Source organism: Mixophyes fleayi, chromosome 7 (genome assembly GCF_038048845.1).
Source record: "Mixophyes fleayi isolate aMixFle1 chromosome 7, aMixFle1.hap1, whole genome shotgun sequence".
NCBI lineage: Eukaryota > Metazoa > Chordata > Amphibia > Anura > Limnodynastidae > Mixophyes > Mixophyes fleayi.
The window spans coordinates 116,800,647-116,814,273 of NC_134408.1; the positions used below are offsets into that span (position 1 = coordinate 116,800,647).

The following is a 13,627-nucleotide window of genomic DNA, read 5'->3' on the forward strand; positions in this document are numbered from 1 at the left end:
CTATTCGATCTCTAAGTGCACGGTTCCAAGAATACAGACGTAATATTCTGAAGAATATGAAAACACATCGTTTGTCATTCCATGTTAAGTGCCAGAGGGGACAACTTGAAGGTTTGAAGGTACGAGTGGTCGAACAAGTGGGTACAATGAAGAGAGGGGGAGATGGTTTCAACCTGCTATGCAAACGTGAAGCATATTGGATTTTCTGGCTTAAGACCTTAACACCGTCTGGCTTGAATGAGACCATTGAACTGAATAATATATGATCTTCCTGTATATATGTATATGTTTAGAATTTGCTGACTTATGATTCTAGATATTTTGTGTCTTAATGGATTAGTTAGTCTTCATTACCACTAGTTGTGGACCTTATCCATTAGCTAGCGTCTCTGTCACACCTTTTTTGGTGAGAATTTTCATTTTTCTCAACCTTAATATTGGTGAGTCTATGATCACATAATGGTGGGTTTGTACACCATGCCTATTGGGAACTTAGTTCATGTTATATATATCCATATTTAATGAAGACATTTGGGGCTAGATTACTAAGCTGCGGGTTTGACACAGTGGGGATGTTGCCTAGAGCAACCAATCAGATTCTAGATATCATTTTGTAGAAGGTACTAAATAAATGAAAGCTAGAATCTGATTGGTTGCTATAGGCAACATCCCCACTTTTTCAAACCCGCAGCTTAGTAAATCTAGCCCTTGGTATCTTTAGTTGCTTACTTTTTGGGGGCATTATAAAAAATGTCTTTTGGCTTGTAATGTATTGATCTAAGATTATGTGGTTAAGTCATTTAGGGTTAAGCCTTTTATTATATATTTTACATATTTTGTGAGACCATTGATTTTTGTATACATATATTTTAGATTCCTTTAATTTCCCCTTTGGAGATTTAATATGTAGGCTATTATAATTAATTTATTTGTATGGGATATGTAATTATTTCATTTCTATAGGTGTTATTTGTGACTATATGAGAGTTTGTTTATATATTTTTTTATGTAAATTTTTATATGTTTTAGATTCTGATCGATTAAATATGCCTACTGTATTACCTTGTTTTGTGTGAAATTGTGTAACGGATGGTAATAGGGTAATGTAGTGAGGTTAAGAAGGTGGTTGAGGAATATTATAAGCTTGTCTGAAGAGGTGGGTTTTCAGAGAACGCTTGAAAGTTTGTAGACCAGAGGAGAGTCTTATTGTGCAAGGGAGAGAATTCCATAGAGTGAGTGCCGCCCAAAAAAAGTCCTGTAGGGAATGGGAGGATGTAATGAGGGTGGATGAGAGACGCAGATCTTGTGCAGAGCAGAGTTGCCGAGTTGGGAGATCTTTTGAGACAAGAGAGGAGATGTATGTTGGTGCAGCTTTGTTGATGGCCTTGTAGGTTAGCAAAAGTATTTTATATTGGATTCTATAGAAAACAGACAACCAGTGTAAAGACATACAGAGTGATTCAGCAGAGGAATAACGATTTGCAAGAAAAATCAATTTTGCCGCTGCGTGCAAAATAGATTGTAGGAGTTTGAGTCTGTTTTGGGGAAGACCAGTAAGGAGGGAATTGCAAAAGTCAATGCGGGAGATGATAATTGCATGTATTAAGGTTTTTGCAGTGTCTTGTGTGAGATATCTGCGAATTCTGGAAATGTTTTTTTAGATGTATGTAACATGATTTAGATATAGAGTCAATGTGTAGAACAAATTATAGGTGTGAGTCGAGGATTACACCTAGGCAGTGAGTTTTTGGGGTGGGATTTATGGTCATATTATCAATAGAAATATAAATATAAGGTATGCTCTTGTTGGTGGGTGGGAATATTATTAATTGTTTTAGAAAGATTAAGTTTGAGTTGGCGAGAGGACATCCAAGATGAAATGGCAGAAAAACAATCAGTTACATGGGACAACACAGATGTCGAGAGATCAGGAAAGGATAGATAAATTTGGGTATCATCCGCATAGAGATGATACTGAAATCTAAAGGAACTTATTAGATTTCCAAGAGTATAGATAGAGAACAGCAGAGGACCTAGCACTGAGCCTTGCGGTACTCTCGAACAAAACAGTGCTTTTATCATGGAATTTTTCCTAGTCCCTTACAACTAGAGATGCTCACTGACCCCTGTAAAGTGGTTTTGGTTTTGGATCTGGATTAGCTTCGTGTTTTGGATTTGGCAAAACCACCCTCGTGTGTTTTGGTTTTGGATATTTATTTTGGATATGGTATTTTTTAGAAAAAATGCTAAAATATGCTAAAATCATATAATTTTGCTCTTTTTTGTTCCTACATTAGTATTAACCTCAATAACACTAATTTCAAGTCATTTGCAGTCAATTTTGACCCCCTCACAGGTCACAATATTATTTTCATACACTTTCAAACAAAGACTGCAGCTGTTCTTGCCAGTGACAAGAGGAAGGTCATTGTCATGCCTGGGCATAAGACCAAAAAATCCACCTCTTATGTGTGGAATTATTGTTACCCAAATCCTGACAACAGTTGGCTAGCCATTTGTAAAGCCACAGTCAGTAGAGGTAGGGACCTTAACCATCTAGAATCCTCATCCATGTTACGCCATTTGAAACGAGTTCATGGAAAGCTCTTGGGAAAATGAGAAACTTATGCGAAAAAAATAACAACAAGCAGTCCAGGATCAGCTACCTCCCTTCTCTCATCTAGATCCCAGCACCTGCAATCTACACCCCCAACACCTTCATCATCAATATCCTCACAAGTGATCAACTATGTTAGTATTAGATATGCATCCAATATCCACTATTAATGCAGCTGCTGTTAGAGAATTACTTGAGGTCTTGTGTCTCCGTTACCAAATTCCATCACGACACCATTTTACTTGAAAAGCTATTACTCACCTTTACAAGTAGGTTCGTAAGAATGTAATTATTCGGCTACAAAATGCCATTCTACCCACTGTACACTTAACCACAGATATAAGGACAAGAGGAACTGGGCAAACTAAAGATTATATGACTGTGACAGCCCACTGGGTTGGTGATTCGCTTTTACCAGCAGGAACAGCAGCAGCATGTACCCAAATACGTCACATATTTCTGAGGCAGGCTACTCTGTGTATCATCTGCTTCACTAAGAGGCATATTAGTATTATTATTATCGTAGACTTGTAAGGCACCACAGTGCTCCACAGTGCCGTACAGTAGGGAAGACAAGGACATACATAAAACAAGACATACGTAAAACAAGAATAGACAAGGCAGACAAAATGAATGGAGACATGAAAACAAAGGGTATGGAGGACCCTGCTCATTAGAGAGCTTACATTCTAATTCTAAAGGGAAGAGGGCACAGCTGAAACAAGAGAAGCGAGTGTGGCTCAGAGTGGGGATTGGGATAAATGTGAGGGTGCATTAGTGTGAATAGTGTTATCGAGGATAAGGTCACCTCAAAAAAATTGATGGGTTTTAAAAGAGCATCTAAAGATTTGAAAGCTGTGGGAAAGTCTGATTGAGCGTGGTAGGGAATTCAATAAGTGGGGAGCAGCACGGGTCAAGTCTTGAAGGCGGGAGTGAGAGTTGTTTATGAGACGAGACACGGCGCAGATCAGAGGTAATACCGCTGACAACCTGTTTTAAAAACCAAGGGATGTCATTGCAACATGGCTTATCCTGCTTGGACTCTCCTGATGATATGTGATTTCTGATAACGCCACCAATATTGTTAGAGCATTACAGTGGGTGGAATTCAATCACACTCCCTATTTTGCTCACACAATCAACTTGGTGGTACAGAACTTTTTAAAAAATTACAATGACATGCAGGAGATGCTGTCTGTGTCCAGAAATATTTAGGGTCATTTTCGGGATTGTGCAACAGCATGTAGGAGAATGCAGCAGCTGCAAGAAGAATGAATTTTGAGGGGAATGTACTTTAGTGCAGCGAAGTAGTCACCTGTGAATAGAGTGCAGGCATGGTTAACTTGAGTCAAGTGATTCCCATAATTAGACTTTTTGAGAAGCAGCTAGAGAAATTGAAGAAGGAAATTAAACAAAGCAAATCCGCTAACTATATTGTCATTGTAGATTAAGTACTTAATTTGCTTTACCAGGATCCAAGAGTTATCAACATCTTAAAATCGGATCACTACATTTTGCCAACTGTGCTTGATCCTAGGTTTAAGAGCTAGGTCTTTATTTCCCACTGTTCCACATCACAAGAGATGCAATGAGCTCCTGATCAGCAGGCTGACAGTTCAATTGATATATGACACAATGACGTCTATGAAAAAACTAAGCTTTCCCAAGACATCCAGTGCTGATGCAGATGAGTCAGCACAACATTTTGACATTTGGGCTGGTGTAAAAGAATTGCCCAAAAATCGTGACAGCCCTGCCATAAAATGAACTACAAATTCCATGAGGAAGGCCATTATCGGCAATTGCATCAAAGTACACAGACTTCTGTGATGGCGGATTCCAGCGGGGATGAATTAGTTTTGTTTGAGGAAGATGTACACAATGATGAGGGTGAATACGATGACAGTGTAGATTGCAGGTGCTGAAATCTAGCTAACAGAAGGAGCTACCTGATGCTGGTATGCTTGGAAATATTTTGGGTAGAATGGCATCTTGGCAATTTTATGTTTTTCTACAGTAAACTTTCAGCTTTATTAGAGAGGGGTTTTTTTCTTTAAAAAAGTACAAGCTTTTTATTTACATTTTTGTTTCCCTGACTTAAAACCACTATGCACTTGAACATAGACTTTAGCACATGAGGTAGAGGGATTAGTATCATCATGACTGAGACTGGAGAGTGACAACAACGTCAACCCTCCTGTTTCTGTATGAGCTATGGCGCAGTAGAATGTCACTGGAGACTTTTAAGAACGCTGACAGACCTATTATTACAATTTCTGTTTCAGCACTGAACCCTGCCACCTCTCCTGTTTCTGAGTGAGCTATGGCACAGTAAAATGTAACTGCAGATTTAGACCAAACCAGCCAGCCCTATAATTTCTATTTGACAATGACAATTAGCAATTTTGCAATTGAGCTCTCCTCTTTGTGTGTAAGCTATATAACACCGTACAATTTGACTGCAAATTCAGAAGAAAAGACTGCCAGCCCTAGTATTTGTATTTCAGCAATGACTCTTAGCAATGGAGCACTCCGTTTTATGTGTAATCTATATAACACCGTACAATTTGACTGCAAATTCAGAACACAAGCCTGCTAGCCCTAGTATTTGTATTTGTCACGGTACCAAGGAGGTTTAAGTGGATCCTGGTAGTTCAGCCGGGATTGGCCTGACTTCAGCTAGGGGCGCGGAGTCTAACAAGCTAAAGGTGTTCAACAGTGATTCCTGCAAGGGAATATGGGCTTCGCGGCTTCCACTTGCAGGTCGCGGTCCCCTAGGAAAGTTCCCAGTGAACCACAACAGAAGGAGCGTGGAATCAGGTAGAAAGTAGCCTTGCCACTCGATAGTGGAGATTAGCAGGGATGTTCTGCAGTGTTGCCACTTGGGAGTGGTAATTAGCAGGGATGTTCTGCAACATAGTCACTTGGGAGGCGGTTTGCAGGAATATAATAGTGTCGCCACTTGGAAGTGGTTACTTTAGCAGCGTAGCCACTTAGAGGAGGTTTTCCCGGAGAGATAGCTGCGTAGGAGCTTGGAGGAGCCGGTATACAAAACTCAGGGTAAGAACTTCCCAGGAGAATAGCAGAAATCACAGGAGCTGTTTCCAGTACTGAGGTCAGAGACTGACTGAAAGAACCAGCCCTGAAACTAGGGTAAGAGGACAAGATATAGGGCTGTACTAACTAGGACAGCCAATAAAGGGCAACAGAAGCCATGAAAAGGACTTGGAGTCTCTGCGCATGCGCAGATCTGCCGACCGCTGGAAGACAGTGCTGGAAGGAGACAGGACTGCCGCTGCTGATCAGGTAAGAAAGTTTGGCGGGGAACGGGGCAGGAGAACACTGGAAGCGCACGCCGGGTCCCGGGGTGACACAGCGGGAACCCAGGTGTGTGACAGTATTTCAGCAATGACTCTTATCAATGGAGCACTCCTCTTTGTGTGTAACCTATATAACACCGTACAATTTGACTGCAAATTTAGAAGACAAGCCTGCCAGCTCTAGTATTTCTATTTCAGCAATGCGAATTAGCAATGGAGCTCTCCTCTTTGTGTGTTACCTATATAACACAGTAGAATGTGACTGCAGAATTACACCAAGTCTGCCAGCACTAGTATTTGTATTTTTCAGCAAAGAGAATTAGCAATGGAGCTCTCCTCTTTGTGTGTTACCTATATAACACAGTAGAATGTGATTGCAGAGTTACACCAACCCTGCCAGCACTAGTATTTGTATTTTTCAGCAATGAGAATTAGCAATGGAGCTCTCCTGAAGGTCACTGTAGACTTTGTTGAACACTGCTACCCCCTCCTCTTTCAATTCTATCTATGTTGCTGCCCAACTGCTCTACACACTGTGCTACCCCTTCTGTGTCCCTCTTTCAAATGGCGCTAGATCGCAGTGGAGGGCGATATTTATAGATTTCAAAACCCCTGAAATCGGACGATGTAACAATGACGTTTTGCCTCGTATTCGATTCCGAACAAGCGCTAAAGTACTGAGCCGATTCGGCTCGGTACTCGGATATGCTAAGTTCAGGTGTGTTCGGTTCTCGTGGAGCCGAGTCTGAGCATCTCTACTTACAACATTGAAGCCTGAGGACATGGCCAGCATTGGTGTCTTGGTGTCATTATTTTTAGTAACTGGGAAGTCATCATAGTAGATTCCAAGAGGCAAAACAACAGAGCCAAGGAACATGGTGATGTTCTTTTGTCCATTGCAGCAGATTGTCATCAGTTGGCACATGTACTGTTTATGCAAGAAGAATGGAACATGTATTTATGTGAAGATGCTATTAAGCAAAATAATTCCTATGACTGTGCTGTATACGCAGTGTTAAATGTTTATTGTATTATTTCTGGAGAGGAATAAGAATATATAGAAAGTCAGTGTTAGAAGATGGATACACATAAATTTAGTTCAGCATAAACAGTGCAGCTGTAAGAAAAGTAACTAAAGACATACAGTAAAATGCACAGCGACCTCATTACAATCAACATGGATTTAAAGGTTGATGAAAAACCACTGATCAAATACTTAGCATCACTGGTTAACATGGATAGCAGTCCACATGTGCAGAAAGCGCATGCCCAGGAAATTACAAACCAGACAACTGCATGATTCTTTGTTGTCATTGCTGAAATTGGCATCATGTAGCCTGCCTTTCTATAATCAGAAAGAAGATCCAATCTACTACAAGTATCAAAAGTGCTCTGCTACATCGTAATGAAAATTCACAACGAACATTATATATCTATACATTACCATGTAACAATGGACACTTTAATATGATGTTGTTACCTCTGTGATATATAGGCTCAACACATGTACGATGTAGAAACTCCTCTAAAGTAAACTGTAACAAAGCATTTCGGAACTCTTAATTTTTTTTTATTAAATTAAATTCATTTAAACATAAAAAAAAATTCTGTCAGGAATGGTGGTCTCAGACACGCAGTGGTGAAAGTAGTTGTTCCTGCTGCTGTAGGGCAAATTATTATTTGTTTTATATGCTGCCAGTTCTGACCTTTGCCTGACTCAGATTATTCCATGGATGTTTGCCTGTCTTAACCTTTTCGTTTGGATCTAACCATTCTCTCGATGGCCACTGGCCCTGATGTTTCAACTGGATATTTACCATTTATGGTTTGCTGCCAACTGAAACTCTTCTTAAACAATGGACCTTATTCCAGACTTGTGTCAGTACTTGTACTTCCTTTTATTTTATTCATTTTGTGGTTTTGACTATTGTTTCCAATATATCCCTGTGCCATTCAAAAGGTGTATAAAACAGCTGTCATTCCATAGTAACCAGCCAACATTCCACATTATGGGGGGAATTCAATTCCCCCCGAAGTACCGCCGCGTAAAATGTATTACCGTTATTATGGTAATATTAACCTGGATTTCCGCTCGCAGCTCAGGGAGCTGCAAGGAAAAAGCCGGTGTTGAAACTACCGTAATAACGGTATTTAAGCGCACTATTACCGTAATAATGGTGCGCAGGCCTCGTTACTTTTTACAGTAAGGCGGCCAATTGAATTCCCCCCCCTCCTATGACACTTGTGCAGTGGGGTACAGGTGTGGGGCAGGGAATATGCAAAGGATGTAGTGTGTGGGATCAGGGGATCTGGGAGAAACAAGAGGTGTTTTTACGAGAGAAATGGAACTTTTTACTAATATTTCTGCATTGACATGGCGTATAAAACAGCCGTCATTCCGCGTTATCTCATTTGTATAGTGGTGTACAGTTGTGGGTGTGCGCATATGCAAAGAATTTAGTGTGTTTGATTAGGGGATCTGGGATAAATAGGGGTGTTTTATGAGGGAATGCAACTTTTTACTGATATTTCTGCCTTGACCGGCATGGCGTATAAAACAGCTGTCACTACATAGTAATCGTCTGTCATTCCACATGTAAAACATGACCAAGTACAGGGCCGTAACCAGAGCCGTAAGTAGGCATGTGCCGGCGGTGCTGTTGTCCAGGGTGCAAGCCCAAGGGGGTGCAGCAGCCGTCCTCTACCTGGGCTTGTATCTACAGGCTTTTACTTCCACAGTGGAACGCATTCATTTGGTTAAAATTGAGTGCTAGGGGGGTGGGCGGCATTTGTCTTTCTCGCCTCAGGCTTTAGAATTCTAAGTATCTTAGCTGTGTGGAATATAAAATTCAAAAGTATAGGATTTTTTTAAAGTATACATAAAATTTAAATTTGTTATCATAGTAGTCAATTGGCATTCATTTTAGCGGACTAGAGCTGTCATTCCTTTAGGTACGTCCCCCTGAATGCCTAGGTCTTCACACACGGGTCAGTAGGACTGCACAATGGTTCAGTTGTGCTTTATAACAGGGATAACCAGGGCTATACCACACAGGGCACTATGACAACCTCACACTGCTAGCCAGATATTAGTGGACACACACTCACTAAAAAAAAATATCAAAACACAGCAATGAGGTAGTGACGTCACCGCAGTATTCTGCGTGCACAGCGCAGCAGCGGCGAGAGCGCGCATGCCCGGGATCCTGAAACGTTATCCTCGTAGCCCATGGGAAAGGGAGAGGGGGGCGGAGCTGTAGATCGGCAGGAAGGGAGGGGCTGGCGGCGGGTGCCAGGCAGGCGTGTCATAGCGTTAAACTGCGGAGCATGGGATCTGTGTGAGGGCGCCCCCCCTTTCCCCCCCCCACAACAACAACCCCCCCCTCCCCGGCACACCGAGATCATCACTGATCCGCGACTCCCCCCAGCGAGGCCTGACAGGCTCGGGACAGCTCCGGAGGTGGTAGTGGGAGAATAGAGGTAGGATGTCGCGCTCCGTGCTACAGCCCAGTCAGCAGAAGCTGGCGGAGAAACTCACCATCCTCAATGACCGGGGCATCGGGATGCTCACCCGCCTCTACAACATCAAGAAGGTAAAAGGGGGGCGGCATATTGTGGGGTCTCTCGCCGGCTGTGAATGGGAGGACAGTCACTCAGGCCTCTCTGGAGCTCGGCACACCAGTGACTGGGGCTATATTAGGGAGGTATCCTGTCAGTGTAGGAGCGGGGATGTTCCTGGGATAGCTGGCAGTATGGGGGGTAGTTACATGGGGATGAGGAAGGGACATCTCCGAGGATGTCTAGTAATACAGGGGCCTTATACAGGGGTACTGAGGAACAGCTCTGGGGGTAACAGAGGTTCACATGGGGGTGATGGGGGGAACATCCCTGAGGGTGCAGCTAGCACAGGGGCTGATTAGGAGGAGAACAGACATCTCCAGGGCGGTGCAGGATAAGGGATCCCAGCTGCAGAGAGTGGGAGGAGGAGGAAATCCTCCATGTTACTGATTGCAGGAAAGGAATCTCTGCTCACTCGCATTCCCATGCAACACACCACACACCTATGTACATGTGATAGAGCTTGTAGGATGTCTGTCTGCTTGTGTGTGATAATGATCAGCTCCCTATATGTGATGGGAGATATATCAAGGCCTACAGACTCTGCCCAATGATTAATATGTGATTCATGCAGTCCATTCATAGATGTCAACTGTCAGTAATTGCCCAGGTGTAAAAGATTTGACTTGAAATCACAGTGCTAAGTAAAAAAAAAGGTGTGTGTATATATATATATATATTTATTTAGTCAAGCTCTTATTTTAGGCAGTTCTCACGATCTGTTGTGTAAACCTGTGATGATGTGGGTTGCAGTGGTCAAAAGTCTACCTGGACTATGTGGTGTGACTTATGTTCAGCAGAAAAGTGTCTTTGGAAATTATATTGCAATGTTATTACAACAACTCATTCTGAGATGCGAAAGATATTACTCGGCTCTAATACCTTGGGAAACCTTTATTAGAGTGGGTTGTATTATGTAACCTACACATTGTAGAGGGAGCATTTTCTCAGGTTTTAATTAATCTTCTGAACCAAAGTGCCTTATTCTTAAGTAACTATCTCCCAGTGACTTTCTTGGTTTCATTCTGCTCAGCAAACCGCTGCCTCAACCACGTGTAATGAGTAATGGAAAAAATGGTTATTAATACTGTTCTTTGAGTATTTGAGTGGACACAAAATTTCCTTTGGTGATCAATGTGCATATATTATTATTTTAAATTCCAAACAGGACTGTTATTGGAATATATATAGAAACTGTAATTTTTGGTTTATAATTTGAGATTACTAATTCATATATCAAAATACATATTTTATTCTGCATAATCTTTTTGTATGTTTAAAATGCAGCAACATGCACATTATATGTCATTGATTGACACGCCATGTACATATTAGAGAGTGTAATGTTTCAGACTACTTGTAATATTACTGTTAACTGATTTCCTACAGATGTTTTTCCTATTATGATTTCATGGATTTATATGTATCTATACCCCCTTAATTTTGTTGTGTTTCTAGTTTTATTTTTAATGGTTACTTTAAATTTATTGCTACTGGTTGGTGGTCTTATAAATACGTCTACAACAAAATTAGCTAATAGGGTTTCTATAGAAGTCTATTTTATAGTTGCAAAAATATCAGTGCCTAAAATGTATTACTTTTATATACATCATTATGTAGTGTATCATTTTATATTGGTTTCTATACACTTTCCCATATAGAACTAGTTGACTGAATAAGCGTTAGTTCAGTTACAAAGTACTTATGCTCTTAACGATTTCTGAAAATTCCTGAGTGAGTTTATAGTTTGTTTACTACTTCTTAAATGGCAATGTATAAGCCGTAAACTTTGTTTTGGTCTCTTAAATTTCATGAGAGCACATACTTCATAACTTTAAACTGGGATCACTTTTGCAGCTGCAGATAACTTCCTATCCCTTGTAAGTTGTAGCTTGTAATTATGTTGAGTACTTTTCTGTTACCTTTAGTGTGATACCAGGTGAGCAATCTTGCATTTTTCCATTTTGTAAAATGCAGTGTTTTGTAGTCCAGGTGCTGATGGTTTAGTCTTTGGAAATCGGTGTGCTCTACATCTTAAAAAGCTGCTTACAGTAAGCTACACTGACTACCCATATTGTGTATCCAGGCTTGGGCCAGACTTTAAAATGACCAGACCTTCTGGGGGGGGGGCCCAAGCCTAAATAGGTCCATGTAGATTTAAAGAACATCCATGAAAAGTGACGTTTGTCAGTTGTCCTCATAATATCATAATTATAGGTAAGTGCTCTTGTGTGAGAGGCAAACACTGGTTTTCACGTACAGTACCGTGTTAGTATTGGGCTGCTGAACAGTGATGAAGCGTGTTACCACAAAATAAAGTTGCTTGTATTGTATCTATCCTAACAATTATCAATAATGCTTTTTTTTAATACATTGAGATCTTTGATGGTCAGCAACAACTTTTACTACATAAAAATGAACTTGCATGCAGCCCTCTGAGTTAAGCTGCCTATACAGACACAGATTTGGTTGCTAACCCTGATCTTAACAAGATCTGTGTCCAATTGGAATGCATCTGATTGCTCAGCTCTCTAAGTGAATGGATCACGTGGAGTCTAGTTATAGTACTTGGTTGATGCAGTTTTCAGTCATTGACCAACTGGGTTTTGATGTAGTCTAATTTAATATGATCAACTGTCCTTTTGGGCAAACAAGATGAGCTTTTGGGCAGCTGAAGCCGCATGAATGAAATGGCTGTCCAGCTTATTAAATTGTTCATTGAGTGATTGTTTATGGGCGTTGAACTGTATTTGCTCAGAAAAATGTATAGATAGCTAAGATGGTATGGAGCTGACAGCCTAAATATGATGTTTACATTTGACATGAAGATTTCACTTCTCAATATCAAATCATACTATTTTGTGACCTCTGACTATGTTCTTGACCACTCAACCACTGATTTGTACAGTTGCTGGTGTATAAAGGTGCAGTTTCATTCTATCTAGCAGAATAACAATAACTTTTATGTTCCCATACATGCTGCAAAACTGAAAGCCAGTTGGTTTAACTTGCCACAATACACTATATCTATTGGCACGAAAAAACATCTATCCCATTTCAGCATCTTTATTGGGATCTTTCAGATGTTAATATATCTGGAAAAAAACCAATGCCTGCCTCTCACCACATGTACGGTTATATGATCTGGTCTCTTTCGGAGCTCTGCTCACATGACCAGCTTGGACCGAGATGCAGACATTTGGCAATCGAGCGGAGAGGATGGATCTACCAGTGTATGGGCACCTCTTCCATATCCTGTAACCCCCCCCCCCCCCCCTCATTCTGTGAGTTTCCACAACTTCTCACACTCCTTTTGTGTTACTTAAGCAAAATCACAAATACATTAGCAAACTACGTATAACATCAGGGTTAGCAACCCAGTATGGTTGTATACAGGCAGCTTTACTCAAAGGGCTGCATGCAAGTTGATTTTGATGTAGTAAAAGGTGTTGATGGCCATCAAACATATGGAGGCCTCAATGTATAAAAATAAAGAAAAGCTTTATTGATAATTAACTTATTTTCCTACATGCACCAACAGGCCATATATACATTTTGGGATACTGCTCCATTCTAAAGAATGCAGGACAGAAATCACAAAAGGATAGATGCAATACAAGCGACTTTGATGTAGCGTTTTACCACAAAATATTGTTCAGCAGCTTAATACTGACACTGTATCGTCCATAGTTACCAATGTTGGCCTCTCAAACAAGCACTTAACTATGACTATGATAGCAGATAATTGTCACTTTTCATGTGTTCTTTAAATCTGCAGGACTCTGCAACCTTATTGTGACATACCTGTTGCATTCGCCAAGTTGCACCTATTCACATAAATGGGAGTTGCACTGTTGATTAGTCACAAGTTACTTGTAGTTTCAGTGTCTTTTTGTGTGTGGCATTATTGGCACATAGCTGTAAAAAATTAACTTGCTAATATTTACTTAAAGAAAAAATGTTCAGTGGCTGCCAAAGCTGGATCAACATCAGAAAATGTAAAAATACTATAGGTAGATGGATATACATGATGGTTGTAGTTACATACATTGTCTCAAACATGTGTCAAGGC

The 13,627-nt window shown here is 40.7% G+C and overlaps 1 protein-coding gene across 3 annotated transcripts in view; it reads left to right on the forward strand.

Moving 5' to 3' along the window:
- The first annotated feature begins 9,195 nt into the window (after positions 1-9,195).
- NCKAP1 (NCK associated protein 1) overlaps positions 9,196-13,627 on the forward strand; it is a 78,687-nt gene continuing 74,255 nt past the window's right edge. For 2 of the 3 annotated variants that reach the window (XM_075180487.1, XM_075180489.1), the window contains exon 1: positions 9,197-9,530. In XM_075180487.1, the coding sequence (XP_075036588.1) occupies positions 9,423-9,530 (108 nt within the window). In that variant the 5' untranslated portion in view covers positions 9,197-9,422. Of the gene's footprint in view, positions 9,531-13,627 lie in introns of all 3 variants that reach the window. The other variant, XM_075180488.1, reaches the window with a different exon arrangement.